Raw genomic sequence first — 27,771 nt, forward strand, 5'->3', positions numbered from 1 at the left:
AGCTTCCTGTGAATATATTCAAATTGCACAGCTCTTGTTGGCCATACTAAAAGCTGTCTGTAGAAAAATCTCTTCCCTCTCAAGTGCATAGGTGTACTATTCTATCCGGTTAGAGAGCATGTTTTACCATGGTATTTACTTTGTATTTAACAACATTATACATTGGCATGATCTATTTATCAATGTTTTGTCTCTGGCCCATTGTTGGTACTGGTATTATTCATCTCATAGGCTTTAATTAGGGGCTACCAAATGAAATTAATAGGCAGCAGGTTTAAAACAAACAACACACAATCAACCTGTGGAACTCCTTGCCAGAAGATGTTGTGAAGGCCAAGACTATGACAGGGTTTCAAAAAGAACTAGATAAATTCATGGAGGATAGGTCCATCCATGGCTATTAGCCAGGATGGGCGGGGATGGTGTCCCTAGCCTCTGTTTACCAGAAGCTGGGAATGGGTGACGGGGGATGGATCACTTGATGATTATCTGTTCTGTTCATTTTCCTCTGGGGCACCTGGCCACTGTGGGAAGACCGATATTGGGCTAGATGGAGCCTTGGTCTGACTCAGTATGGCCTTTCTTATGTTTAAATTATCTATTACAGTTACTTGCATATTTGTATTTAAATTGCTATTGGTGGCCGGCCCATTTAAACGGGGGGGGGGGGGGGGGGTCCCCTTAGCAGGGAAAGGGTCTACTTCAGGCTTTCATGGAATTTTACTTTGCATGTGTTCTTGTGGAGAGGAGGAACATTTAACTTAATCTAATCAAACAAATTTGTAATTTAGAAATTAATTTGATAATACCTGGACTAAAAGATGTGGAAATGTATAGACCATGAATGAAAACTTGTAATACCTGGATTCTCAAAGTTTCATAAAAGTATAAATGGAGGGAGGTGGGGAAAATTTTTTGAGATGCATGCTGACAGGAGATGTAATGGGTCACCCTTTTAAGGAGATGTTGGAACCCTAATTTGACAGTAGGTCATCTTGTTGGGTGAAAGTTTTTACTTTTGTTAATCTTTACCAACCCAAATTATTGAAACTTCACTAGCTATATTTCCCATTGTTGGTCTGGCTGTGCATACATTTGTAGGTTGTCACTTTTTTGTTTTCTATCCTATTCTTAATTTTTCTTTTTGTGAAGATGACTTTAATTGGTTGCATAGGTTGTTAGTGGGGGCAGTTGCCAGGGGAAAAAAAGAAACTGATTTCTGGTATAGTTGAAGCAGAAGCATTAGTGATGTAATGGTTAGAGCAGAGGTTCTCAACCTTTTTCTTTTGGAGGGCCCTCCATCATGCTATAAAACCTCCATGGCCCACCTGTACTACTGTAACTGGTTTTCTGCATATAAAAGCCAGCGCCAGCATTGGGGGTAGCAAGCAGGGCAATTTCCTGGAGCCCCATGAAGCTACATTGCTCAGGCTTCAGCCCTGGGTGGCAGGGTTCAGGGACCTGGGCTTCAGCTCCATGTGGTGGGTTTTGGCTTTCAGCCCTGGGCCCCAGCAAGTCTAATGCTGGCCCTGCTTGGAGGCCCCTAGGGGGCACCGGACCGCTGGTTGAGAATCACTGAGTTAGAGAATTTTATAAAAGCAGCACCGAGTAGTGATCTCTCCCTTGTCTTCTCCTTGCCTCCCTCACTCCCAGCTTTTTGAGGTGTGCTACAATGAGAAGTGGTTAAAATCAGTGTGGGTATAAACGGGATTCATATAGTGACAAACACTATAAAGGTCTAGTTTTGTTTGGTCAATCTCATGATATAAATAACTTAAAAGAATTTTGTGGCTTAAATTATTTAGTGTCTAAATAACAGTAATTATAAAGTTTTTATAGGAAAAACTGAGTGTGTTTATTTAAGAGTCTATGGTGATTGCGCTCATCTTCACAATTTAGCGTGAGTGGCAACTGTTGCAACTTTGTAGACCTGCTAAAATACAAGTTAATAAAACCTACTTATAAATATGTTTGGTTTGATTTTTCTTGGGTGTTTGTCTTTCATTATAACTGTGGTGGAGACTGTTCATAGCCAAGTGGGATTTGGTGTTTCTGAGCACTACATTAGCTAGCTATTAGACTTCAAGACTAACACTGTGAAACTAGTAATAGTACACTCATAATACATACAGATCTATTTATGCCTTAGAAAATAAATCTGGAAGATCAAGGTACTTTTTCCTTATACATGATACAGGTCTGTCTCATCTTACGCTGGGGTTACGTTCCGCAGTCAGCACCTAAAGCGAAAATCGCGTATAGTCAAAGTACATTGAGTGTAATGGCAGGCGGAATCGCCCGCACTACAGAAACAGTATTTAAATTATTTTTCTCTCTTTTTGTTTTGTTTTTGCCGACCGCGTAAAGCTGAAATCGCACATGTTAAATGTGCCTAAGATGCGACAGACCTGTACCTCAAAACTTTCTCACAGTGATGTTTCTTAGCCTTTCTCTCATGATATAGACCCTATTCATGATAGTTTCACTGGGGGTAGAGATAAGATAAGAATTTTCAGTTGCATTTGTTTCTAAAGGGGTTAAAAATCAATATGGTAAGCAGATAAGTTGTCTATAATATTTTGTTTCCTTATGGCCAACTTCCAATTTCACTTTCAAGAGATACTGCCATGTAGATTAAGTATGAAGGCTGACGTGGCTTAACGAAGGGATTTACCCAGTGTAATGTGAATAGAAATAATTTTGCCTTTTTAAAATTTTGGTGGAGTGTTTTCATTAAAACACTGTAGTATATCTGGATTCAGCCAATAGCAGTGAGCTAATTCACAAGAACCTGGAAGTGAAAGACGGGGGAATTTCCTTGGGGGGGAAAGGGGGAGGTTGTTTACACACTTTCTTTTTCTCATCTTGAACAGTGAGAGAACTTGTTGAGCCCAACTGCTAATCAGCCCATAGCCCTTGTAATATTTTATCCTAGCTGATATAACTGCTGATGCTGTTGTAAGGAATTCCTAATAATTTGATAGTTTATAAGGCAGGAGGGGCCCACAGTTATCTAGTCTGACCATCTGCATAACATGGAACTTCCCTAAAATAATTCCTGTTTCAGCCAGAGCATGTTTAAAAAAAATAACCAAATCATGATTTAAAAGTTGCCAATGAGGGGGACTCCACCATAGCCATTAGTAAATTGTTCCAATGGTTAATTACCCACACTGTTTAATTTTTTTATCTTATTTACAGTCTGAATTTCTCCATCTTCCACCCTTTGTATCTTGTTATAACTTTGTCTGCTAAATTGAAGAGCCCACTATCAAATTTCTGTTTCCCCTGTAGGTATTTGTAGTTAGGGCTGAAATAACTCCATAACCTTCTATTGGTTAAGCTTCATTGATTGATCGCAACAATAATTGATTTATTAAAGAAAGGAAATATTATCTGTAGTTAGTGAATTAAACTGATTGTTTCTGCAACCCAATGTCTCCCATAATTCTTGATGTCTGGACTGCTCTCTTCTCTGCAGCACAGAGGTGGATGAAAGATTTGCAGCCGCGTGGTCTGGCCACTTGACCTCAGCTCCTGCTTGCTTCTAGATTCTCTGCGTCCATGGCAGTGTGCAGCTGCGTGCAGCTCCTGCCTTCGTGTCTGCCTAAGGGGGGCTTTCTTGTCCAAATTTAAGGCAGTGGTGAGCTGTGATCTCCTCCCAAGTCAGTTTTTAGCTGGGTGTTGGAATGCCCCTGGAGCCTCAGCTGCAGTGCCTCCCTCCTGGTTCCTGTGAACCATCCAGGTATGGCAGAGCCACCTAAAACACACTGAATGAAATCCAAATGATGCTCTGTCTGAGAGACTGCTCGCCAGACAGTGAGTTGTGCCCAACCTGCACCCAGCCTTCTTGAACCTAACTTTGTTAGGTCCTGGGGCCATGAGTCAGACAGGCTTGTGGGATTCTCTATGCACCAGAACAGCTGCGACTTCAACATTGGGGGAAATGGACAAGGAGTCTGTGGGCAGAAGAGGGAGGGGCTCTAAGGATGAGGAGGATCCCAGTTAACTCATTCGGTCAAGTCCCAAGTGTTCCCTGGAGGGCAGACTTGCAGAGTCCAAAATCTTCCCCTGCCCAAGTTCTAAAATGGGTCGTAAGCACAATGGGGGGAAAAAAGCAGGGCTCATAAGCACCCCCTTACTTCCCAGTTTGGCCAGGCGGGCTCTAGCTTTTCCCCTCTCCTATCTCTAGGTGGGTCCCAGTAGCCAAGGACTGTGAGATCTCACAAAAGCACTTAAGGCTCTCAGTATGGCTAGCTCCAACAGGCCTTATCAAAGCCACTAGAGAGCTTGTGTGATCTCTAAGCGAGCTAAAGAAGCTAAAAAAATCAGAGTAAAGTAGGGGAAGAAAGTGTAAAAGACTTAGGAGTTATGGGTCCTCCGATTCCTCCTCCCTTGCCCTCTTCCACAGAGGATGGTGAATTGCTGGGCTGTGACTCCGATCAGGACGGGGGAAAGACTCAGCAAAGTTTTTTCCAATTGAGAAATTCGATGAATTAGCCTTGTTAGCAGTGACCCCCACACTTGGTAAGGCAACTCCCATCTTTTCATGTGCTGTAATATATATGCTGCTTACTGTCTTTCACTCCATGCATTTGCTGAAGTGGGTTTTATGCCCAAATAAATTTTAGTCTCTAAGGTGCCACAAGGACTCCTCATTGTTTTAAAAGCTGTATCTGTGATTCAGATTCGGCCTGAACAAAATCCCAAGAGTAAGCCTTTGAGCAAATTTCTCCCCGCCTCCCCCAAATCCTCCCCTGAGGTCACGATTCGTCTACACTCCTCTTTCAAGGAAGTAATAAAGGACGAATGGGGTAAGTCAGAGAAGGACATATTAACAAACATGATCTTAGGTTCTGTAAGATCCAGGAACCAAAAATTGCAATTACAGAGATGTTGAAGATTGTTGCTGCCATAGCGTCCCTGGCTAAAAATGTGGTTATCTCCTCAGAAGGGGAGTTCTAGCCTAAGGACCCCACTGATAGAAAAATGGGGGCCATTCTCAAAGAAAAGTTTTAGGCCTCTTCAGCCTCCCTCAGGGCATCCCTAGCAGCTGCTTGCATTGCAAGAGCATCTCTTTCATGGCTAGAAGATCTTTAATCCCTCAAGTATGTAGATCACCCTGATTTGGGCTCTGTTTAAAAGAAAGCTTTTCCTGCCAACAGCATTCGTTGCTGATGCCACAAGAGATGTGATGAGATTCTCCGTCAAAGCCATGGTCTCCAGTTCAGTGACCAGGTGCCACCTACAGCTCTGTCCCTGGATAGCCACTGGAAGCAGGTGCTGTGCAACAACGAATTTAAGGGAGAGAGAAGCTAGACATCTAAATAGTCTCTCCTGATGCTACACCATATTTTTGAGAGAGTACAGACTGGCCTTCAGACAAGGGTGTTCTTTTGCTTTCATCCTCACAGAAATAACAGTGAAGAGACAGCAGGTTCTCCAGAGGAAAGCTGTGGAATAGTACTGCTCCCAAAGTCTATGACCAAGGCTACCTGGGTCTCCCCCTGGAGCTCAAGCTTGTGGGCAAGAGTTCCCACTTTGTGGAGGAATGGGCTGCTTCAACCACAGACCAGTGGGTCAGGGAGATAGTGCGTCAGGAATAGTCCCTTGAGTATGGATTCCATCTCAAACGACCCTATAAAGAACAGCTTAATCCAGAAGGAGATTTCTTACCTTCTGTATGGGAGTAATAGGGAGCATTCCCCCCAGAAGAAAGATTCTCAGGATTCCACTCCATTTTCTTTATCGTTCAGAAGTGTATAGGGGAAATCCGAGCCATTCTAGATCTCAAAAGGCTCAATAAATAGATAAAGAAAACTAAGTTCCATATGGAGACCCTAATCTCTCTGGTGTCATCCCTGTCCCATGAGGATGAGGCGGTGTTCAGAACGTACTAGGTACTAATCCAGGGGTTCTCAAACTGGGGGTTGGGACCCCTCGGGGTCGTGAGGTTATTACATGGGGGGGGTCGCGAGCTGTCAACCTCCACCCCAAGCCCCACTTTGTCTCCAGCATTTATAATGGCGTTAACTATATTAAAAAGTGTTTTTTAATTTATAAGGGGGGTCGCACTCAGAGGTTTGCTATGTGAAAGGGGTCACCAGTAAAAAAAACTTTGAGAGCCACTGGTCTAATCCATGTAATAACAGAGGACTTGGAAGCTCTGAGTCCTTGGCATTTCAGATGGAAGACTACAAACAGGGCACCCTGTCTCCTTTTGGACTCTGAGTTTGAGAAGTTTCAGGAGAATGATAGGGTTGGCTATAACTGAGGGACACTCTTGAAGTACGTGTGTATGTTTCAGAGGCATTCCTCAGAACAGTTCAGCTCTGAGAATCTTGCCTACTCCATGCCTCTTTAGGGCTGGAGGGATTGGGATTAGAGAACCTGGTAATTAAGAGGCTGTGAGTAGTGCAGCTGCTGTAAACCTGTACCGGCAGTGAGGGGGACCTTTGAGTTCCTTCTGCAGATTGGGCCCTAGTGACGTGGGAAGAAGCTGTGTTGCCTTTCTCATAGGAGCAGAGGGAAAGAGGAGCCCCCGGAGGTATGGGGTTTTGAGGCTCCCCTTCTCCTACTCCTTGCAGGCAATCTACAAATTAACACTTGTAGATGTGATTCCACCTCTTTTTCCCTAACATGCTTTGATCAGCAGAAAGATGGTTAACAAATTGGACATTTAAATTACTGGGCATCTGAGCTAACTCCTAACTGAGATCAGTGTTCACACATCTCAAAGCTGCTATTGCAGGCTCCCTGCAAGACTAAAATAGACTTTCACCAAAACAGTCTAGTCAGGGCTATCACTGCCACCAAAAATGTCAAAAGTAATGTATTAATGCTCATGGCTAGCATTTGAGGCTCCGAAGAGCAGGTAAGCGCCCAATGAGCCCAAGTCTGGTGGGTTGGTGATTGGCCCCCAAACTTAGCCTTCCTCAGTCTCTCTTTTCCTGGTCTTAGCTGTGAGTGTTCATCTGAAGGGGTTTCAGTTGGCTATAGGTAATGGGAAGCAGAAGGGCTTGTGGGGCTACAGTCTTTTCCACTGCTGCCATTTTGGCAGTTCACAACCACAATCTAAACATTCATTATGACTTGCCTTCAAAATTAGACCAATAGTAGTGCTCAAAGATGATTTGCTCAAGAGACCTACTGAAAAGTGGAAACTCCTTAACTAGGTACTTCCTGAAGCTACTTCTTTTGTATGTTAAAGAACAAATGCCTTGTTTTTCTGGAGAGTAACGTTCTCCCCTTATCTTTTCTAAACGTGGAAAGAAGATTCTTTGTTCAAACCAACCTAAGAAGCTTTTCTATTTTTTTTTTTTTAAGCTGCAAAAGTCTAGGCAGCCTCTAGCCAGCAAAACAGTGTTGATGGTTTTCATCCTCTCTGTAGGAATCTTGGTGATGAAGGGCAAAATTTCATCTTGGTTTCTTGTTACGATCCTCAGTATCGTAGAAGTCCACGTCACATATTTACCATAAATATTTTAGCTACTTCCTAGTTTTGTTTGAAGCTAATACTTTCATAGCACCTTTCACCAGAGGCTCTAATTGTGCTTGATATCAGAGGGTATTTTACAGATGGGAAAACTGGGGCATGAGCCTGACTTGTTTATGATCATACAGCAACTCAGTGACAAAGATAGGAATAGAATCAACTCTCCTGACTCAGTCCCATGCTTTAAATACTAGATAATGTTGCTTTTTCATGGCAAAAAAAATAATTACCCTGAGTCTTCAGATACTACAGCCAGTTACTTCCACTTTTTCACATCTGGTCTAGGTGACTAAAAATCACGACTGAAATTTTTTATTTAATTGTTGTATTGAAATATTGTTTTTTGTGTTGCTAGTTCTTGAGCAATTTAAGACCATAAAATCAGATGAAAGTAAAGTGTTTTATTTCCTCATAGTAGAATTTCATATTTTGGAGGTTTTTTCCTACTAAAGTGTGGCACTTAAGATGCTCCTCTGTGCTGAAAAAGACAAGTCCAAGGCCTCATTAACATCTTTTCTGTAAGAACACCACAAAATTGACAAGCAAATATCCCACACAATTTGCATCTGACACCACTTTCTGATATATCAAACTTCCCCAAGCCAAAGTTGAAATGTTTAGACTAGGCTATACTCTCCATCAGGGCTTGCATTTGAAGTAATTTGGACTTGTGTGCTTTAAAGTCACTGTGGTGGAAAAATCCCACTTGGATTTTGAGCTGAATTTGAGGTTTTTTAAAATTTTAGCCCGTGTAACCAAACATTTAAAAAAAAAATCACAACTTTAATATATTGAAAATCTTAAATAACTTTTAACAGTGAAGCAATTTGGTTTGGAATGATGGATGTTTTGCCTCTAAATTTTAATAAATAAAATTTTCAACTCCTACGCTACAAATGCTTACATGTACATGCTTTGTTTTCAAGCATTTGAGTAGTCCTGTTGAAGTCAGTGAGACTGTTTATGTGACAAATTACCTCTCTGCTTGAGTGCTGGCAGGATCAAAGCCTTTCAATATTTTGTTTTTGTCTATAACAGTTTTGTAAAAATCAAATAAGATACCCTCAGGCATTTAAAAAAACCACCATGTGTTATTTCATTATAGCACACATTTTCAAATGCATTTTACAAAGTCTCAACTGGATTTAAATCATAATGATCTTAAAAACAAACAAACAAAAAAACACCCCACACACCTAAAGAATTTAAACAATTTTAAATTGCCTCACCCTGAATTTGATATTTTTAGGTAAAATAGTGAAGTATAGCATAAATGTTACATTACGTACATTTGCAATGACGGTTTCAGTATCTCAAAATACCTTTCCTTGTGTTTTTCAGGAGGCCCATACTAATACGTCTAAAGAACTTCTAAAAACTATTTGCCAGAATGTTAAGGATGTCTTCATATATGATCACCCTCTCCCTTTTCCAATGCAAATTGTCAAAAGAGCCATTATATCTCTTAAATGGTGGATTAATTTCTGGATTATTACAGTAATTTAAAAAAAAATTATGCCTTTTTGAATAGGAGAAATGGTTGTCATAGTAGTTAAGCATTTCATTTTTTTATTTGTGTATTTACATCCTTGTTTATAACCTTTCATTTTCTGCATTGTTGAGTCATAATTCCCAGATGAGTATTTAGACTCATGATCAGATTGCAGTGAATTATAGAGAGCCCTGATTGACATGATTTTGTTGAGTTGAGACAGTTTGCCTAGAAGCGAGGGAAAGATGTGGACTTGAAGACACTACAGACTTGAAAATCACACTTTTGAATATTTTTCAAATCTACTATTGTTACAAATAGCCCCTAGGTTTACCGTAATGAAGATTAGAGAGGGAAAAGGGTTTTCTGTTGGTTTAGTGCAATTGAAAGCACTTTGTGCATATGCAGTTTCACTGTTTTCCCTGTACAGTTGTTTTTACCTATTGTTTGTATGGTTCTTATCATAGCAAGGTGAGGAGAAAAACTAAAAACAAAAATACACAAAAATTGGCAGGATGACTCAAGTGTGTGTAATACTTGAAACTGAAATGTGCATTTCATATTGAAGGTGGTGCTTTTAGATGGGGGCTGATTTGACTGATGAAGGGAGAGTTTAATTTCATTCTCATATGTACATATTGTTGATCCTCTTGGCAACACGAGTAAAAGCAGATTAAGTTTAAATTGTCACTTGCATTGTGTGAAAAATTCAATTAGCAAGTGTCTTTTTTTTCCAAGTTTGACCTTTTTACAGGCTTTATCTTTACAGTTCTCTGGATACTTTGCCTACCCCCGTAGCTTTCTAGGGTGCCAAAAGAATTTCCTAAACTTAAGTTTAGGTTGTGTACTTGATGAAGGATGGGGTGAATTTGCCAAATAAAGCTTAAAAATTGTGAATAAGTATAGAATTAAAAATATAAAACATGGCACTTTCGTTCTGGATTAAACCTCTCAGAAAAGTTTCATTATTGTCATCTGCAAATGGCAATAGTTACAAGTTTCAGGAGTTGACAGACTAATATTAATGTGAAATAAACATTTTTCAGCCAATAGCACTGCATAACATATTGTAGGAGCCTTAAATTGTTAACCAACAATTAAATACAATTACAAGAGGACCAAAGTGTCAGTGACTTCGTACTTGATTAAAAAAAGTGTTAAATTTTTAAAGGAATAATGGAGGGGTTTTCAAACTGGGGGTTGGGACCCCTCAGGGGGTCATGAGGCTATTACATGGGGGGTCGTGAGCTGTCAGCCTCCACCCCAAACCACGCTTCGCCTCCAGCATTTATAATAGTGTTAAATATAAAAAGTGTTTTTAATTTATAAGGGGGAGTCACACTCAGAGGCTTGCAGTGTGGAAGGGGTCACCAGTACAAAAGTTTGAGAACTGCTGGAATAATGGAAACTCAAGTGGTCTGACTTTTTTTTTTTCTGTAATTTTTTTTCCTCAGGTGGCTTTTCCACTGTGTTCCTGGTGCGTACCCATGGTGGAGTACGCTGCGCACTGAAACGAATGTATGTTAATAATGTGCCTGACCTCAACATTTGCAAAAGAGAAATAACAATTATGGTAAGTAAAGCAACTATTTGATGGTATATAGCAGGCATGGATTTGAATGGAAATTTTGCAGTTTTACTTTTCTAGAGGAGTGAGATTAGGAATATAGATATCCTCTACTTTTGGAAGATGGAATGTGACTTGTGCTTTAGTTACTCTTAGCTGGTCAGGGAGTAGAATTGGATAGAAACTCTTGTGAACCCCTTCTCTCTCAAAGATGGTTGCTGCTTTCGTGGCTGCAGCTGGGATGCACTGAAAAGATAAATATATAATAAATACTGAGTGAAGAGGTGGGAAAAAATCTTGATCTCTGATTCAGGGTATCTAGAGTGACTGATCTGTGAAGGTGAAGTGCAGGCACCTTTGCTGGTGTTACTGCAGCAAACCAAGGCCAGTGTGCAAATGCCTTAGGGCCCAATCTTGCATTATTAAAACTAATTTTTTATCAATCTCAGTATTAGTATTTCTATTTGTACGCCAATAGCCTATGTTAGAATTTCTTCATTGAACACTATTGTTTCCTGAAAGCTATTGCTAATGTGTTCATGCTCTTCAACCTTCTGACTACTAGTTAAAAGGTTTGAGAACATGCAAATTTACTACACTTGTCTTATAAGACACTCTCTTCCATGTATAAAAGAGAATATGCACACTACCCCCCCCCCCCCCAAAAGCATATAACATCTTTCTAAATGTTTTACCTTGTGAATCATGTGAAAGATCCTCTCATGGACTGCCTCCTTTCCAAACCTCAAAATCATAATTCCCCATATCAAAAGTGTTACATGTAACAAGTAACATTAAAACAGTTCTAAAGTATAATTCTGTAAAAGTGATGGTAAAAATGGCAATGTAGGTTTCCATAGTTAATCTGTTTCTATGTCAAATGTGTTCCGTTTACAAGTGAAAATTTTTTTTCTTTTTTTTGCCAGACCTGTGAACTCTACCTGTAAGCTCTGAAAATACTGTATGTGACAATCAAGGTTCTGCTGGCTAAATGATGCCTGTAGCAATCTAGTCTGCAATGTGTTTGTACAGGTGTAACTGATTGGAACCTGGTAAACCATTCTGATACGCAAAAAAACCCAAACCCCAACCTGATTTAATTTGTTAGTTTTGAAGTTTCTACATGAGAAGAAAGCAGTAAGAACTTTATATTTGAAACACTATGCAGTGAGCAGATGCCTTAAGTAAGACAGTACACTTTTTTACGCCAACCCACACTCTAGACATGAGAAAAAATATGAAGGGTGCGGCTGCTTGGTTATGTGCCCTCACTTAGTATCAGTGATGCAAGTAGAAATCATTTCTTGCTGGTATGCTGCACTTGTGGGAGGAACACAAAGGGGGGGACACACATGACCTCCCCATGTGACCCGGCCCAGAGCCTGGGGCCCCTGCGCTCTCCCTGTCCCCTCCCCATGATCCACATCCATCCCACGTTAGCTGTGGGGGGGAGGGGGGGAGTAGCTCTGTCCTCCTCCCACTGTGCCACAGATTTCTGCTGTACAGACCCCAGGCAGGAGGACTCGGCAGATGCAGCTGAGTGGAAGGGCTGGTGGCAGGCTCCTCCTGTGTCTTTCCAGTGCACTGTACCAGCTATTACCTTACTGGTACAGCGTACCGTACCACCGTACTTGCACCACTGCTTAGTATCCATGCTATTTATTTCCTTTTCATGGCCCCACTTTTTAATACAAAAGTCCTTGGGTCTTGTATGGCATATGCAACATAAATTGTGGTTGGGATCCTTGTTTTATGTACTTAGAGATAGTGGACTGGGCTTCAGTGCCGGAGAAAGATTTGATCACAGTCTATAAGTACTTATCTGCGGAACAAATACTTAATTGTCTCTTAAATTTTAAAGATTTGGTTTATAGTTGAATTTAAACCAAAGAAATAACAAAGATAGATGCGAAGCAAACATGCAGGATGCAGAAGTACTTGATTTTTATTTTTTTTTCTTTTAAATCAGCCAGAAAATCCTTTAGAACCCATAACAGTCCTGTACTAGGCTACAACAACCAGGGCAGTATCTCTGCAGAACAACATCCACGTGTACTGCCCTTACTATCATTTTATCAAGTCCATTCTGAGCAGCATCTAATACATGAAGCATATTGTATATGGCTGCATATTCACAGGTTCATGGCTTTGATCTTTCTTCCTGGTGAGCAACAGATCTTTCAGATGTACTGTACAACTCTTTAAAAGATCCTTAGAGCATGACAAGTGATCCTGATCAAAGTGATTGTTAAAGACCAGTATTTCAAAAAAGTTCTCTTGATTCTGACAGTGCCACTATGCTCTCCATAAATCTATGGGGAGGTAAGGGTCTTAATTCTTTGATATAGAAAATCATCCCTGTGAACAGTAATTGGAAGTTGTTTAAGAACGCTTTACTAGATGCTCAAAAAGCCACAATCAAGAAAGAAGGCAGTATTGGTTAGAAATCTGACCTGGTTTAGAGGGGAAGTGAAGACAGCTATAAATAATAATTAAAAAACATAGATGGAAGAAAGGAGACGTAAATAGCAATCAATATAAACTGAAAGCTAGAATTTTTAGAAAATTTATGAGGGAAGCAAAGGAACACCAGGAGAAATCTATTGCTAGCAGAGTTAAGGACAATGAGTTTTAAAAAAGTATATTCGATACAAAAAGAATCCTGACAATGGCGTCGGTCCATTATTAGAGGCCAATGATAGAATTATTAATGGTGCAGAAAAGGAAAAAGTGTTCAATACCTATTTATGTTTTGCATTTGAGAAAAAACAGATGATGTAGTCTCATATGAAAACACTCTTTCCATTCCACTGGTATCTCGGGAGCATATTGAATAACTGCTATTAAAGATTTTTAAATCAGCAGGTCCAGATAACTTGCATCCTAGAGTTTTAGAGCTAACAGAGGAGCTTACTGGAACTGGACTGGTAATGTTGATTTTCAGTAAGTCTTGGAACACTGGGGAAGTTCCAGAAGAACAAAAGAAAGCTAATGTTATGCCAATACTTAAAATTGGTAAACGGGATGACAAGGGTCAATTATAGACCTGCCAGTCTGACATTGATCCCAGGCAAGATAATGGAGCACCTGATATGGAACTTGATTAATAAAGAATTAAAGGAGGGTAATATAATTAATGCCAATTAACATAGGTTTATGGAATATAGATCCTGCCAAAGAAACTTGATATCTTTTTTTAATGAGATTAGAAGTTTGAGTGATAAAGGGAATAGTGCTGATGTGATATACTTGGCCTTCTGTAAGGCATTTGTCTGGGTACTGCATGACATTTTGATTAAACAGTGAGAAAAATAAAAAATTAACATAGCACCCATTAAATAGATTTAAAGTTGGGTAACTGATAGGTTTCAAAACGTAACTGTAAATGTTTAATCAGCCCAGGTGTGTGATTCTAGATGGGGTCCTTCAGGGATTAGTCCTTAGCCCTACGCTATTTAGCATATATTTATCAGTGACCTGGAAGAAAACATAAAATCATTACTGATAAAGTTTTCAGATAACCCACTATTGAGGGAGGGATAAATAACAAAGAGGACAGGTCACTGATAGAGTGGTCTGGATTGCTTGGTAAATTGAGTATGTGCAAACAATATGTGTTTTAATATAACTAAATACACACATCTAGGAACACAGTATGTAGGCCATGCTTACAAAATGGGGATCTCTATCCTGGGAAGCAGTGACTGAAAAATATTTGAGGGTCATGGTGGATAATCAGCTGAATATGGGCTCCCACTGCGACGCTGTGGTCAAAAGGGCTAATGTGATCCTTGGATGCATAAACCGGGTAATCTCGAGTAGGAATAGAGGTAATTTTTACCTCTGTATTTGCCACTGGTGTGACTGCTGCAGGAATGCTGTGTCCAATTCTGGTGCCCACAATTCAAGAAGAATATTGAAAAATTGGACAGGGTTCAGAAAAGTCATGAGAATGATTAAAGGATGAGAAAATCTGCCTTAGAGTGATAGACTCAAGGAGCTCAATCTATTTAGCTTAACTAAGAAGGTTAAGGAGTGATATGATTATGTCTATAAGTACCTATATGGGGAACAAATACTTAATAATCGGCTCTTCAGTCTAGCGGAGATATATGCATGATCCAATGGCTGGAAGTTGAAGCGAGACAAATTCAGACTGAGAATAAGGTGTATATTTTTAATAGTGAATAATGAACTTATTGAGGGTCATAGTGGATTCCTTGTCACTGACCATTTTTAAATCAAGATGGGATCTTTTTCTAAAACACATGCTCTAGGAATTATTTGGGGGAAGTTATATGGGAGGTCACCCTAGATGACTGCAATAGACCCAGTTGGCCTTGGAATCTATGAAGGTATGACTGGGAATTGACCAGTCTACACTGTTTTTGGCTACTTAACTGCAGTAACTCCTCACTTAAAGTCATCCCGGTTAACATTGTTTCGTCTTTATGTTGCTGATCAATTAGAGAACATGCTCGTTTAAAGTTGGGCAGTGCTCCCTTATAATGTTGTTTGGCAGCTGCCTGCTTTGTCCACTGCTTGCAGGAAGAGCAGTCCATTGGAGCTAGCTGGTGGGGGCTTGGAACCAGGGTGGGCCGGCAGACCCTCTATCAGCTCCCCACTCCCCTAAGTTCCCTGTGTGGCAGCCGCCCAGCAGGCTATCAATTGCCGGGCAGTTCAGCTGTCCCGCCCCCCACTGCTATGTGCTACTCCTGCCCTCTGCCTTGGAGCTGCTCCTGGGAGGGGGAGGTGTGAGAGCGGGGCTAATGTCAGGGGTGTCCCCCTGCTCCTGCCCCCTGCTTATCCCATCTCCATAGAGCTGGAGGGGCGGGGGGTAACAGGACAGGGCTCAGAATGGAGGGAGCTTGCTGGCAGCAGCAGCTGCTGTCTCAACTTGCTGATCTACTTAAAAAGGCAACATACTTAGGCCTGGTCTACACTAACCCCCCAATTTGAACTAAGGTACGCAACTTCAGCTACGTGAATAACGTAGCTGAAGTCGACGTACCTTAGTTCGAACTTACCGCGGTCCAGACGCGGCAGGCAGGCTCCCCCGTCGACTCCGCGTACTCCTCGCGCCGAGCAGGATTACCGGAGTCGACGGGGAGCACTTCTGGGTTCGATTTATCGTGTCCAGACAAGACGCAATAAATCGAACCCAGAAGTTCGATTGCCTGCCGCCGAACCAGTGCGTAAATATAGACAAGCCCTTAGAGTGGAGTTAGTGTCCTTAAAGGGGCAGTATGCATCTGTGTCACACACAGACACAGCGTGTCTCTGTCTCCCGTGCTGTTGCTGTCTCCCCTCCCTCCATTTGTGCTGCCTTGTAGAGTGTGAGGCCAGATTAACAACAATGTGTTAACCCTTGAGTGCTCAGCCAAGTGCTAGTTCATCATTTAACAGTAAGGCATTCCCTGGGAAATAGTCCACCCTCTGACTTTACCTCCTCAACCAAGCTTCACAATCATCATTGCTGTGTACAGTATTACATTGTTTGTTTAAAACTTATTTTGTGTGTGTTTTTATTTATTTATTTACTTACACAGAGAGAGAGAGAGAGAGAGAGAGAGAGATATGTCTTTTGTCTGGTGAACAACATTTCCCTGGAACCTAATCCCCCCATTTACATTGATTCTTATAGGGAAATTGGATTTGCTAAACATCGTTTTGCTTAGTCACCTTTTTCAGGAACATGACTACAATGTTAAGCGAGGAGTTACTGTAACTGGAAAAGAGAATGCTGTCATAGTATGAGCTGGTTTTGGACCCTCATAAATGGTTCCCTGATCGGGTCTTTCTCTAGTGGGGTATATTAGAGGTGGAGCTCTTTGTCTCTAATTATAAAAAGCAGCTCCTGCAGCCACTGAAGGTTCATGTGCTGTAACTCTCACATTGTTTGCGAGGGAAAGCTCTCATAACTTTCCACTAGTCCTCTTAGAAGCAAAGACTGTGACAGTTCTGGAGACTGACCATGTGTTAACTTTGTAGTAGGCATGGATCAAGTTGCCTGAATTTTGACTTATTTTCCATTAGTCCTTTTTAATGTAACACACAGTCCATTAATGTTTGCAGTGTAGCTGCTAAATCTTAACCTTTTGGAGTTTCTCAATGATGAAATTAACAGAACATTTTTCTTTTGAAATGAGCTTAGTGTTTATAAAGTTGCCAAATTGACAGTACTGTAAATTGAACCTGACTGCCCATTTGGGCGCAGCATAAATAGTGGCAACCCAAGCATGTTCACACTGTCCTGTCTTTTGGAGGAATTACGTTTATGCTCTGTTTGATTCTTAGTGCTTAGCTGTGTCTAAGATGCGGTTGACTGTTAATACTTTCTTTGATGTGGGCACCTGTCCCCTGGGAATTGTAGTTGACACCTACTCACTTGACATAAGCTCCTAAGTAGCTATTAGAATGCTTTTTTAACAGCTACCCGGGACGTTTCAAGCATGGCGTAGAGATGAAAGTCTCCATTCCCAAGAATTCATCAGTCTTCTAGACAGACTTATCTTTATACTTTCTAGAGTTTATTTAAATGTTAATTATTCCAAATGTGATTTTTTTTTTTTCTTGATTTCAGAAAGAACTCTCTGGGCACAAGAATATTGTAGGCTATTTGGATTGTGCTGTTAATTCTGTTAGTGACAATGTGTGGGAGGTGCTCATCTTAATGGAATTTTGTCGAGGTAAGTAAACTACTGTTGGATTTCTTATTTTTTATGAACATAAGTAAAGCATTCTTAAAGTTAGAGTCTAGGGTTATCTCCTAAGATGTGATGTGTATTTTGGCAAAGACCACATTTATTATCTTCCTAATTAAAGTCAAGACCACTGAAAACACCATCACACTTGATTTTGTTCTTAAGTGCTAGAAAGAATGAATCTGGGAATATTGAAAAGCTCATCCTACACTGCTTTATATCAAGGTCTGACCAGAAAAGAGGGAAAAAATTAAATATTTAGATAAATATGTAAAGTGTCCCAGTTCCTTGTTCTCTCTAACAAATCTCAAAATGTATTTGTACATTGATTTGGGAATGAAGACTTTGCAAAACTGAATATCTTTTCAGTCATGAAACTGCTGCTCCAGATAATTAACTGTAAAGACTACATGCTATCTCATCATCCTGATTCCTTAAATTGTTTTAAGTCAGTTTATTCGGTGGAGGGTGAAGGTCCAAATAATGGTGTCTTGGTGTATAACAATTCTTTTTGTTTTAGGCAATACAAGTGGCTTCAGAATCATTCCCTTTTTTTCAAATATCTAGTTTCTTACATTTACTAGTATAGTTTGGGTTTTTCCCCTTTTTATATAGAAATTTATTCCGGTAGTTTAGCTCAAATTTTGGAAAGTGTTAGGATCCAGTTATGGCAAATTTGGAGAAATGCTTGGATTTCAAAGTAACTGTGTCTGCTTTATGTGAAAATAAAATGCTCTCCATAAGCCTGCGCATTAGGTGCTTAAAATGCTTCAGGTGCCTTCCTGTTAAGGGTATTTGGCCTTTGTCTGCGCTGCCAGTAGAAGCAGTGAGTGAGAGTAAAGTGCTTGTCAGTTGGCCTTCTGTGAACTGCCTGATGTGATATCCTTGGATAAATCAGATTCTGCCTTGTTGTAGCTTGTGTGTATTCTCACTGTTGCTCTGAGGCACTCTGTTGTGTGCTTCTGCAACCTTCTAGAAAGCTTTGCTCATTGGGAGCCATGTGAGTGCTGCCTCCATAGTGCTCAACATTTACAGCCTGAATTTACTTCATCTTCTCCTATTGACTGAGGGTAAAGGGAATGTCTGCTGTACCCTTCAGATTTCCAGCTGCCTTTTCTCTTGTACTTAGTTTAGATAGATAACTATAGTTCTTAGACTTTTCTGCACCATTATGTACTTGGTTTTGGGGATGGTTTTATCACTGTGCTGATCACGTAGCCTAAGTTACAAGACTAAGAAAGCTCCTGCATTGTTCTGAAGCAGCTGTACAGAACTAAACCTCAAGGGATAACATAGGTGATGCAATTGTAGATATTGCTCTTGTTTTCCCTATTAAAAAGCATCTTTAGTTTAGGAGAGGGGGCACTGCTCTGAGAGCCAGAAGACCATGCTTTTCCACTAATACTTCTACTTTTCATATTGCTTAATGAACAAGACCTGATACCTTCCCCCTTCTTAAGGTAGGGTTTAATCACCTCTCCCATCTTATAAAACAGGGGTCGGCAACCTATGGCATGCGTGCCGATTTTTAATGGCACACTGGAGCCTGCCAGGACTCCAGCGTGCCATTAAAAATCCTGCCCAGCCCGGCCTGCTCTCCTCTGATCTCCACTCCCCCCGCGGGGGCAGGGAGCAGAAGCATAGCCGTGCGCACAGGGTGGGCAAATGACCCCACTCTCCCGGCACGGCAAGCCGTGGGGTCCGCGCTCCTGGGCCGGAGCGCAGCAAGCTGCTGGCCCTTCCCAGTCCTTCTCCCTTCCCCTGGAGCTTTGCTGCCGCGCGTGCGCAGCGCTCTAGGGATAGGGGCTGCGCGCTCCCGTAGGGCAGTGTTTGGCTCCGCGGGGAGGGAAAGACGCTCCCCACTCATCCGGAGCCCTGCCACTGTGCGCGCAGAGCTCTGGGGGCCAAGGCTGTGCGCTCCCGCGGGGCAGCTTATTAGGCTCTGCTTGGAGCCTCATGGTAAGGGGTCTGGGGCCGGGGGAGTTGGGTAAGGGGTGGGCGTGGGGGCGGTCAGGGGACAGGGTGGGTTGGATGGGGGGATCTCTGGAGGGGGCAGTCAGGGAGCGGGGGGGGGTTGGATGGGGCATGGGAGTCCTGGGGTCTGTCAGGGGGCGGGGAGTGGATAGGGGTCAGGGAGCAAGGAGGGTCCTGGGGGGGGGGGGGGGGGGTAGGGGGGGGGGGCTCTGGAGGCGGTGGTCAGGGGAAAAGGAGCTGGGGGGTTGGGAGTTCTTAGGAGGGCAGTCACCCAGCCCTCTCCCCTGAGCCCTGCCCTCCCCACACACACACACCCTGCCCTCTGCCCTGAGTCCCGCACACACCCCAGACTCCTGCCCTGAGCCCTGTACCTCCCTCATACACACCCAGCTCTCTGCTTGACTCCTTCATCCCACCCCACAACCCTAGCCCTGACTCTGGCACCCCCACACATCCCCATCCCCCCCTGCCCTGACGCCTGCACCACCCCACATCCCCAGCCCCCCCCCCGCCCCCCCCCCCCCCCCCCCTGGAGCACCAAACAGGAGCCCCCCCCCCCCCCCCCCCACATTCCCATCTGCACCCCTCGCATCAAATGGGAGCTGCCCAGGTAAGTGCCCCACACCTGAACCTCCTGCCCCAACCCTGAGCCCCGTCCCTTATTTTAGCTCCTGGCCCGACCCTTCACCCCCAGCCCTGTGCTCAGTGCACTGCCACCCTCAGCTCAGTGCAGAGAGAAGAAGAGAATGGCCAGAACCAGGGAGAAGGTAGGTACCCACTGTATGTGGGGAGGGCTGGGACCCCAGACTGGCAGCGGGCTGAGTGGATCCAGCAGCCAGGATCCCGGCTGGCAGGAGCCGGCAGATGGAACCCTTGAGCGGCAATGAGCTGAGCCGCTCAGTTCACTGTCGGTCTGGGGTCCTGGCCGCCGGCCCCACGCAGCCCTCTGCTGGTCTGGGGTTCTGGCTGCCGGACCCTTGCCAGCCGGGGTCCTGGCCGCAGGCCTCGCTCAGCCCGCTGCCGGCCTAGGTGAACAGAACCCCCAACCAGCAGCAGGCTGAGCGGGCCAGTGGCGTAAGATCAACATTTTAATTTCATTTTAAATGAAGCTTCTTAAACATTTTGAAAACCTTGTTTATTTTACAATACAATACTAGTTTAGTTATATAATATATAGACTTATAGAGAGAGACCTTCTAAAAAACATTAAAATGTATTACCGGCATGTGAAACCTCAAATTAGAGTGAATAAATGAAGACTCGGCACACCGCTTCTGAAAGGTTGCCGACCCCTGTTATAAAAGGTCTTACTGAGATTTGCACAAGGTCACTTATGCAGTCAGGCAGACCAGGTCTCATCCACTTAGCTACACTGTCTCAGAATTTTACCTAAGGGTACATATACACTACAGGGGGGAGTCGATTTAAGATACGCAAATTCAGATACGTGAATAGTGTAGCTGAATTCGACGTATCGCAGCCGACTTACCCCGCTGTGAGGACGGCAGCAAAATCGACTTCTGCGGCTTTCTGTCGGCGGCGCTTACTCCCACCTCCGCTGGTGGAGTAAGAGCGCCGATTCGGGGATCGATTGTCGCGTCCCAACGGGACGTGATAAATCGATCCCCGAGAGGTCGATTTCTACCCGCCGATTCAGGCGGGTAGTGTAGACCTAGCCTAAGTTGGTATAGATTCATGAGTGAGATGTAACTCCATTAATTTCAGTTGAGATGGTAGGGATGGTGACATGGATGTGAAGCTTCTGGGTTCAAACCCTGTTGAAAATCCATACAGGAGCTTGGTACAGTTGCACATGATTTGCTTGGTGGTTTTAAAAAAATGAAAACTGAGGAAATTACATGAAAAAAACCGTTAAAAGGATTTTAAGGTTGTAAAGTTGAGCACTCAGATTACCAAAACAGTAGAATTCAGGTTGCTATTTGTGCAGCTTCTGTTTACCAAAATGCATCAAGGGAGACACAGCCTTTAATTACATGATCACATACTTCCCTTGCTCAGACCCTTGCCTCTGCCTCTTTCAGTGCTTCACTTTGCAGTTTTAATAGTGCGTGAGGTAATCTTTCACCAACAGAAGTTGGTCCAATAAAAGCTTTCAAGCTCCACACAGCTCATCCACCTCGTTTCTCTAATATTCTTGGACCAACACAGCTACAACAACACTGCAGATAGTTTTAGTGTCTTTTAAACATATGTTTATATAGTATAAGTATAGTTTGCAACTGTTCATCTAAAACTTGACTCTTTTGACTCTTCACCAGTTCAGCTCAAATTTTGAGTAGTGCTTGGATTTTGCACACTTTCTTCTGAGATTTAAACTTCTGAATTTCAGTATGTAAAATCTTAAAATTATGGCTTGTCCACTTGCTGATATTAATGTAAGCTAAGTAAACTGATACTACTTGATTTTTTTTTTCCTTCTGTTTGCCAGAAGCTGGAAATGAGTGACAGGGGATGGATCACTTGATGATTACCTATCAGAGGGGTAGCCGTGTTAGTCTGGATCTGTAAAAAGTGACAGAGTCCTGTGGCACCTTATAGACTAACAGAAGTATTGGAGCATAAGCTTTCGAGGGTGAATACCCACTTTGTCAGATGCATGTATTCACCCACGAAAGCTTATGCTCCAATACTTCTGTTAGTCTATAAGGTGCCACAGGACACTCTGTCGCTTTTGATGATTACCTGTTCTGTTCATTCCCTCTGGGGCACCTGGCACTGTCCACTGTCAGAAGACAGGTTATTGGGCTAGATGGACCTTTGGTCTGACCCAGTAGGGCCATTCTTGTGTTCTAAGAAGTGTGGTTTTGAAACTAGTAGGAGCTACACTTTCCTAGCATCTGAAGTAAGGCTCATAATCTCATAAAAAGAAAGTATTCTATATGTAGTATAACTAAGCCCCTTCGTTTAAGCTGATTTTTACACCACCACCCCCCCCCAAAAAATTCCGGCTTTTAGTAAAAGTATTATTTGGGTTTTCACCCTACATTTGTATCATTCATGTATATAAAATATAACTTGATTTATTAGGAAAATACAATACATTGCATGAGATATATGTATTACGATAATACATTAGTCTCTGTGTGTGTATATGCAAAGGTGCCTGTTGAAGTAAGGTTATGTATTAGTCTAGAAGATGCACACAATAAATGAACAGGCACGCATTCAAGCTCCTGAAGTGCGTATGCATCTGAACGTACTAATGAATCTCACGCCCACCATGTATACATTTCAAGCTGTTAGCAGATAACAGTTTAAAGCTGTGACATACTAAAATGGGGAAAATATGTATCAGAATACGTTTCAGAGCACAAGGAAGTATTCAAGTTTAAAAAAAAAAAAGGGCGGGGGAAGAAAAGGATGATGTTGAGTGTTTGCGCTGCAAATGGTGTGGCCCAATTACTAAAGTAAATATTTATAGGCTAATAGTTCTAAGTCTACAACAGTAAACTGTTTATTCAAATTAAAAGTTTTATTTTGGGATTAGAGATGTATTATTTTTTTAAACTCACAGTTGGCGTTGTGTTTTGTGTTCTGTTTTAGTTCTGTAGCAAACTACATTGAGTTCCATTCATCAAAGCATTAATCTACTGAATGCTTCCCCCCCGTCCTTCTGTCCACCAAAATCAACCCTGATATTTGCCCAGAAAAATAAATTTTTTTTCCCTCCAGTTTTCACCTGTTTTTGTAGTTGTATTAGTAAACACAGATACATTTCTGGGAAAAATAAAATAACTGAAAACGAAGTATAACATGAGAATAATATGGTGAGCAATTTAAAAACTGCTGTTTTTAAATGTAAGTTTAACTTGATTGCCGTTTAGATGGAGTAGAAATCTGAGCTAATTATTAATGGAGAGCATAAATGCATTTCTCATTTGATCCACTGCTTTGAAGTCATAATTAATAGGTATTGGTGTCCGAATCGAGCTAATGGAGACAGTCTTTTGTTTCTGAAACCTCTCTGCTGGCACACTTGCTGAACTGACTACACCTTCCTTCCAGTATGTCTGCCTGCACTGAGGATAATAGATGTTTTCTCTTTGGCTCTCTGAGATCCTTTTACAAGGGAGTTGTCTGGGAAACCAGTTTTCCCTTTATTTTTTCCACTTTAGCGGAATATAGTGCTAGAAATGACTCCGTGATCACCAGAGATTACTAGTAATCCAAGAACTTCCTCTGAGAGTTTGGTGCTCATTCTGCCAGAGATATGTAACATAGTGGAGGGAGAAACATAAGTCCTCTCTGGAAAAAATCCTGCAACATTGTGATTTAGTCAATATATTCTTTCTGAAATAGAAAAAGTGAATTGCTTTCTTCAGATAGCAGTTCTTGGGCAACAAATCTGTCAGCTGTCCATGCTTTTCAGAATAAAGATGTACATTTTAAAAAATAAAATTTTGTGTTAGAGAAAATTATTCCTTCTGCATGTGGAAATCTTGAGTTCAAAGACTATTGAATAGTCTCCATTGTTTCTTCCTATTCTGTTTAATTCTAATTTCTGACATAGTTACGCAGTGGTCGCTTTTGTCACTGAGTCATAGATTTTAAGGACAGAAGGAAGCATTATGATCATCTAGTCTGACCTTCTGTATTTAAAAAAACAGACCAGAGAACTTTCACCTGTTGATTCCTGCATGCAGCCCCATAGCTTTAAACTGAGCTATAACGTGTCCTACAACCATTTCTGTCACCGTGATACCCTTTGCGCTGGTACTCCTATTACTTTCCCTGTATGGTGGTTGAGTGATAATGGATGTTTGTTACTTCTTATGAATTAGGACTTCTGTCTAGGACAGTGAATCCAATAGAGGAGGGGAAAAAAAACAGATTTCTTACTTGTAATTTTGCCTCCCTACTATGACTCTAATTCTGAGGACATACTTTCCCTATATTTATCAACTAGTTTTTGTTTAGGCAGGTGAAGAAGCGATGTCAGATGTCAAATATTGCAATAGTGACATCTGCATAATGGTGGCTTATTTTCTGTACTTCCAAATTATAATAGCTTTTGTAGTTTTTTGTGTCTTCTCAGCTTTGGAAGGATTTGGGGAAGGTCAGCAAGTGTGTTTGTGTGGGGAAGTTTCAGATTTCAATTCCAAAAATTCCTTTTGCCACGATTGAGTGGGATTGAACACTGAATTACCTTCTGTTTGGAGCAGTTGATTCTTATTAGGAATTAATAAAATTAAGGGTAACTAACTCTGTTTATTCTGTAGATAAACAGTGATGGGGTTGTATTAGCCTTGTTTTGAAAACAGCAGGAGTGGTTGATTAAGAACTTGTTTAATTTTTTGACAAGACGTTGAAAAATTTTGATTGGCTATAGAGCATGTAGGCAACATTTTAAATAGAAACACAAACTTTGTTTGATTAAAGGCCACACAACATTTTGAAAGATCATTAAAAAGAGTTGTTACTTTTACAAAGTTATGTTTCTACTGTAGCGGGGCAAGTCGTGAATCAGATGAATCAGAGACTTCAGACAGGCTTTACTGAGCCAGAAGTACTGAGGATATTTTGTGACACCTGTGAAGCTGTTGCCAGGTTGCATCACTGCAAAACGCCAATAGTTCACCGGGACCTGAAGGTAAGAGTTCCTGTAAAAGGTAATGAGCTGAATGTTTGCTGCTAATGAGCAGCTGTCAAAAGATAACTTGTAATGTGGAAGACATCGCATAGTGTGCAAAAGCTGCCCACTTATATGGGGGGAGGGGAACAGAGTCTGTCTGCAGAACTGTACCCAGAAGATTAAATGAAAAATGGTAGGTGGTTAGGCATCGCATTCTTGTAGAATAGATTTTGGCACTACTGATGACCTAATGAGATGATGATGAAGTTATAGTTTTACTATTAATGCTAAATTTCTTTTGAATTTTCAGAGTATTAGTACATGGCAGGCTTGTTATCTCTAACTGAAAATTAGAGGGAAGACTTAACTGCTTTCTATAATATTGGACACTACCCTGTTTTTTCATTTTTCATTTTGTCAGTTTACCTGATTGTTTCGTTTTTCCTTTTAAGGTAGAGAATATTTTGTTGAATGACAATGGAAACTATGTCCTTTGTGACTTTGGCAGTGCCACTAACAAATTCCTTAATCCTCAGAAAGATGGTGTTAATGTAGTTGAAGAAGAAATTAAAAAGTAAGTTCACTTAAATGGCTATTCGTAAGCACTAATTAATTTTCTTAGCAGCACAGAACGTATTACATGTTCTATACATTAATGGAAACATAAGGGCCTAGCTAGGAACAAATTAGTGTTCAAGGTGGTTGATTTAAGTGCACAACTCCTCTTAACAGTAATGTTTTTTTCACTTGCTTAGTGATGATCGGGGCTATGCCAATACCTAAAATAGGCATAGCAAGATAGTAGGAATTACCTGGTAATGTTGATGCTATTTCAGTTACCCTACAGACAATTCCTGCAAAATTTAAAGTGAATGTACTAACAGTCGAGTGTAATTACAGAAAGTTTGATGCCTCCAGGTAATACATTTCACTTAGAATATATGCAACCTTGTGTTACTTTTACTGTGTCAGCTCTTTTCCCCCTAATAACCTGCTGTGTTCTAAGCCTCACTATTCCTGTTTAGGCCCCTGACCTGCAATTTACAGCATACAAGTGAACTATTGTCCCAACACGTTGTTAATTGCAGAATTGTGAGAGCTTAGATTCAGAGTTATTTGAAGTGCCAGTTTCTTAGCACAGTGAAGCCCTGATCCTGTGTTGAGACATCTGGGTGCTATTGAAAGACAACTGATAAGAACAGGCTCAATCAGCCTGCATGATTGCTGACACTGGAAAACGGCTTCATACTAACTTACTAATGTCTAGATCAAGGGTGGCCAACCTGAGCCTGAGAAGGAGCCAGAATTTACCAATGTCCATTGCCAAAGAGTCACAGTAATATGTCAGCAGCCCCTCATCAGCTCCCCAGCCCCCTCTCCCAGCACCTCCCACCCACCAGCAGCCCCACCAATCAGCGCCACCCCCTCTCTCCCCACACCTCCCAATCAGCTATTTCGTGGCTTGCAGGAGGCTGTGTGGGAGAGGAGCGAGGGTACTGCAGGCTGAGGGGATGGGGTGGAGTGGGTGCAGGGCCTGTGGCAGAGGCAGGGGTTGAGTAGTGAGCACACCCCGCACATTGGAAAGTTGGTGCCTGTAGCTCCAGCCCTGGAGTCGGTGACCATACAAGGAGCCACATATTAACTTCTTAAGAGCCGCATGTGGCTCCGGAGCCACAGGTTGGCCACCCCTGATCTAGATCTATCCTAATGATGGATCCAGTAACACCCATGCCATTTCCTCTTTGTTTAATCAGAGAAATTGTATGTGTTAACGTTTAAAATTTGTTTGTTTTCTTGCTTGCTAAAGATAGTTGGTGCTAGAGTGTAACTATGTATTATTCAGGACTTACATGGAAAATAAATGTACACCTTTTTGAAACTACTATTTAGGATACATACATTTGGGAATGATATGTTACGTTTTATAAAGACGCAGTTATTTGCAAATATGAGACTCAATATCCTGGAATATGCTTTGTTTTTAACTACAAAGAATCAGTTCAAAGATGTAAATTCAGCATCTGAGTTTGGCTTTGAGTGCAGTATTTATCAAGAAAAGTTACCAAAAAATAGTAGTAGATGTACTGCTCTGAAAAATCACTCTTGGCTTTTCTATCTCCATCTTTCTTTTTCCATGCTCCATATTTCTAGCATTAGCTTCATGTTGCTAAGAACTTCAACAGGGGACTGATCTGTTAATGTGTAATACTTTTAGAGTAGTGTGAACAAAATACCAAAAAACTAGAGAAACTAAAATGCCACAATCTAAGGTGTAATTTGGGGATAGTTTTTCTTAGCTGTTTCCAAAGATAATATATAACAAGAACTAAATGTTGATCATTTCCCTGATTTTATTAAAATCAGGTGTTCCAGTTGATACCTTAGACAAACTTTTTTGGGTTCATAAACTTGGTATATTTGATTTGCAATAGTTGTAACTTGGTGTAATTCTTCTAAGAGTATAGAGAAACAGCAAAAGATTCTTTCTATAAAACAAAAACGTTAGCTGACCTATGAGCAGCATGTCTACTGCCATATCCCCATAGATGGTCAATGATCAATCCACACAGCATTGCTTGTTGTTGAGGAATGTTGCAATGACTTACTAGAACAAATGGATATAAACTGGCCATCAGGAAGTTTAGACTTGAAATTAGACGAAAGTTTCTAACCGTCAGAGGAGTGAAGTTCTGGAACAGCCTTTCAAGGGGAGGAGTGGGGGCAAAAGACATATCTGGCTTCAAGACTAAGCTTGATAAGTTTATGGAGGGGATGGTATGATGGGATAGCCTAATTCTGGCAATTAATTGATCGTTGACTATTAGCAGTAAATATGCCCAATGACCTGTGATGAGATGTTAGATGGGGTGGGATCTGAGTTACTACAGAGAATTCTTTCCTGGGTGTCTGGCTGGTGAGTCTTGCCCATATGCTCAGGTTTTAGCT

General features: G+C 41.6%; 1 protein-coding gene across 4 annotated transcripts in view; it reads left to right on the forward strand.

The window, feature by feature from the left end:
* The window catches only part of BMP2K (BMP2 inducible kinase), a 113,418-nt gene that overhangs the window by 25,576 nt on the left and 60,071 nt on the right, over nucleotides 1–27,771 (forward strand). For 3 of the 4 annotated variants that reach the window (XR_004645951.1, XM_034772458.1, XM_034772459.1), the window contains exons 2-5: nucleotides 10,442–10,560; nucleotides 17,138–17,243; nucleotides 24,701–24,843; nucleotides 25,278–25,399. Coding sequence is in view for 3 of the 4 variants with exons in the window: in XM_034772458.1 (XP_034628349.1) it covers nucleotides 10,442–10,560; nucleotides 17,138–17,243; nucleotides 24,701–24,843; nucleotides 25,278–25,399 (490 nt within the window). In the remaining variant the exon portion in view is untranslated. Of the gene's footprint in view, nucleotides 1–10,441; nucleotides 10,561–17,137; nucleotides 17,244–24,683; nucleotides 24,844–25,277; nucleotides 25,400–27,771 lie in introns of those variants that run through there. The other variant, XM_034772460.1, reaches the window with a different exon arrangement.

This window comes from Trachemys scripta, chromosome 5 (assembly GCF_013100865.1).
Source record: "Trachemys scripta elegans isolate TJP31775 chromosome 5, CAS_Tse_1.0, whole genome shotgun sequence".
In the NCBI taxonomy this organism is placed as follows: Eukaryota; Metazoa; Chordata; order Testudines; family Emydidae; genus Trachemys; species Trachemys scripta.